Source organism: Etheostoma spectabile, chromosome 19, assembly GCF_008692095.1.
Source record: "Etheostoma spectabile isolate EspeVRDwgs_2016 chromosome 19, UIUC_Espe_1.0, whole genome shotgun sequence".
NCBI classification, from domain to species: Eukaryota; Metazoa; Chordata; class Actinopteri; order Perciformes; family Percidae; genus Etheostoma; species Etheostoma spectabile.
The window spans coordinates 13,959,273-13,962,344 of NC_045751.1; the positions used below are offsets into that span (position 1 = coordinate 13,959,273).

Genomic DNA, 3,072 nt, shown 5'->3' on the forward strand with positions numbered 1-3,072 from the left:
TTCAACAACGAATGGAAGGATTTTCTATGTAGCCAATCCTCACATAGCTAATTTTTCTTGCCATAAACCTTAATTTGTTTTCTTCCAGAAATATTAAAAAACAAAAAATACAATATAATCACTGGGTGCCATGTTTCATTTCCTTTGAGTACCTGGGACATGGGCACTGTTGTTAATTTTGACAAATTTCAGCTGAAAATAGTCAAAAGAAATTAGGAATGTTTGCTAAAATCTACAGTGCCCAGCTGTAGCTGTTTTGGTAATTATTTAGCATTTTTGTTTAAACATGGAACTATATACTTCTGATCCATTTTTAAAGATTTGCATTTTTAGTAGAAGCCAGTCATCTTGGGGCTGATTGCCACATATGGATATGGGAAGTCCTAAAGTACTGAGACTAATTTTGCTTTTGTTTTTTTCATGGAATTTCTTCACTGTCTGAAAAATATTGAATGATGCCAGTCTGACCCTTCAAAGGAAAATGTTGCTTTTGATCACTTGTTGCTTGCTATGTTGGATTTTCATACCTCTGCTGGATTTCCTGCTGGACATCTCAAACGTGATGCCGCGGAAGAGCTCCAGGCAAATGAGTCCGTAGGCTGTCATCATGACGATCCCGGGGATTAGGAAGAGCAGCAGCAGCAGAGACACATACCTGCAAGGGACACGTAGGAGCAGGAGTGAGTAGATGCAAATGAGCAGTCGGTGTATCTTATTTTAATCAACATCAGAGTCAAAATGCTTTGCTAATATTACAGTCCCCTGCCTTTGAGTCTGGACTAATATCATCATGATAACATGACTGTTTATAGTGTATGTATTGTGTAATAAGACTTGTATATTTTCTACATTGTTTACATTTTTTGTGAAAAAGATTTTTCATTTGGTCCGGAAAAGAACTTTGGTCATCTCTCTTTTTTCAAATGTGCTGCTCGTTAACACTTAATTTCTAAGCAGCCAATCACATGGCGGCAACTCAGTGCATTTTAGGCATGTAACATGGTCAAGGAATCTCCTGCAGTTCAAACCGAGCATCAGTATGGGAAGAAAGGTGTTTGAGTGACTTGAACGTGGCTGATTGTTGGTGCCAGAAGGGCTGGTCTGAGTATTTCAGAAACGCTAATCTACTGGGATTTTCACGCACAACCATCTCTGGGTTTACAGAGAATGGTCCGAAAAGAAAAACATCCAGTGAGCGGCAGTTCTGTGGGCGGAAATGCCTTGTTGATGCCAGAGGTCAGAGGAGAATGCCAGACTGGTTCGAGCTGATAGAAGGGCAACAGTGACTCAAATAACCACCCGTTACAACCAAGGTGCAGAAGAGCATCTCTGAACCACATACGTCGAACTTTAGGCAGATGGCTACACAGCAGAAGACCACATGTCCATCCACTCCTTTCACTAAAACAGGAACTGAGACTACATTTGCACAAGCTCATCGAATTGGACAATAGAAGATTGGAAAAACGTTGCCTGGTCTGATGAGTCTCGATTTCTGCTGCAACATGTCGGATGGTAGGGTCAGAATTGGCGTCTACAACATGAAAGCATGGATCCATCCTGCCTTGTATCAACGTTCACTGGTGGTGGTGGTGTCATGGTGTGGGGAATATTTTCTTGGCACTCTTTGGGCCCCTTGGTACCAATTGACATCGTTTCAACGCCACAGCCTACCTGAGTATTGTTGCTGACCATGTCCTCCCTTTATGACCATAATGTACCCAACTTCTGTGGCTACTTTCAGCAGGATAATGCGCCATGTCATAAAGCTGGATCATCACAGACTGGTTTCTTGACATGACAATGAGTTCGCTGTACTCAAATGGCCTCCACAGTCACCAGATCTAATCCAATAGAGCATCTTGGGATGTGGTGGAACGGGAGATTCGCATCATGGATGTGCAGCCGACAAATCTGCGGCAACTGTGTGATGCCATCATGTCAATATGGACCAAACTCCCTGAGGAATGCTTCCAGCACCTTGTTGATCATGCCACGAAGAATTGAGGCAGTTCTGAAGGCAAAAGGGGGTCCAACCCGTTACTAGCATGGGGTACCTAATAAAGTGGCCGGTGAGTGTATATTTGACTTTATTATTTCAAATTGCGTGCTTTATTTTGAAGGGCAAGATCTGAGTCATGACAGAAGATCCCCAAGTGGTCGTCTCTCACCAGCAGCACCAGACTGAGAAAATCAAAACTGTGGAGGGGGCATCTGAAATAAGCAAATGGGCAAATTTAGCTGGCACCCAACGCGCAAAGCGCATCTGAGTGTGAAGACACCACGCTGGGACAGTAAAGGTGCCATACTCCCTAACTCACACGATACAAAAGAATGAATGCCTTTTATTGGCCCTATGCACATGTACAATGAGATTAAAAGCAAGTACTTTCCCACTGCCAACACATACGTCATATACTGTACGTACCACGACTGCTGGATGACGTCATTGGGCCACACCAGGCGGCACATGTGCCCGGTGCTGTTGTTGATGCGGGTGAAGGGCTTGAGGGTGCTAGAGATGGGGTACGGCAGCATCAGGATGAAGGACGCCACCCAGGTGGCGGTGATGACTTTGGCGGCGTGGGATTTGGTTTGCCACGTCCTGGAGGTCAGCGGGTTGCAAATGGCGCTGTAGCGCTCCAGGGAGATGGCCACCAAGTTGAACGTGGAAACACTCACTGAGACACCTTCCCAAATCAGAAAAATAACAAAATAGATGACAAGCTTTTTAGTTTCAGCGCTAGTTTGTTAAAAAAAAAAAGTTAATCTGGCCACATCTGACCATGCAGTGGCTTGAGAAAGTTTACACCCCCCTGCTAAAGTTGATTAAAAAGAGGAAAAAAAAAACATCTTTTGGAAATTGATCTTAATGCCTTAACTAAAAAAAAGTAAAATCCATCCTTTTAAGGACACAAGTTTTCTTTGTGAATGAATAATGTATTGTGAATAAATAACTGTTCTTCCTTAGAATACAGAGGGCATGATATACACTCCCCTATGTTAAATTCCCATAGAGGCAGGCAGATTTTTATTTTTAATGAAATAACTAGCCTTTAATCATAAATATGT

At 42.9% G+C, this 3,072-nt stretch overlaps 1 protein-coding gene across 1 annotated transcript in view; it reads right to left on the reverse strand.

The window, feature by feature from the left end:
* Window positions 1-3,072, reverse strand: part of cckar (cholecystokinin A receptor) — a 9,753-nt gene that overhangs the window by 2,598 nt on the left and 4,083 nt on the right. The window contains exons 3-4 of the mRNA XM_032544289.1: window positions 2,429-2,690; window positions 528-655 (exon numbers count right to left, since the gene is read on the reverse strand). Coding sequence (XP_032400180.1) covers window positions 528-655; window positions 2,429-2,690 — 390 coding nt within the window. The remainder of the gene's footprint in view (window positions 1-527; window positions 656-2,428; window positions 2,691-3,072) is intronic.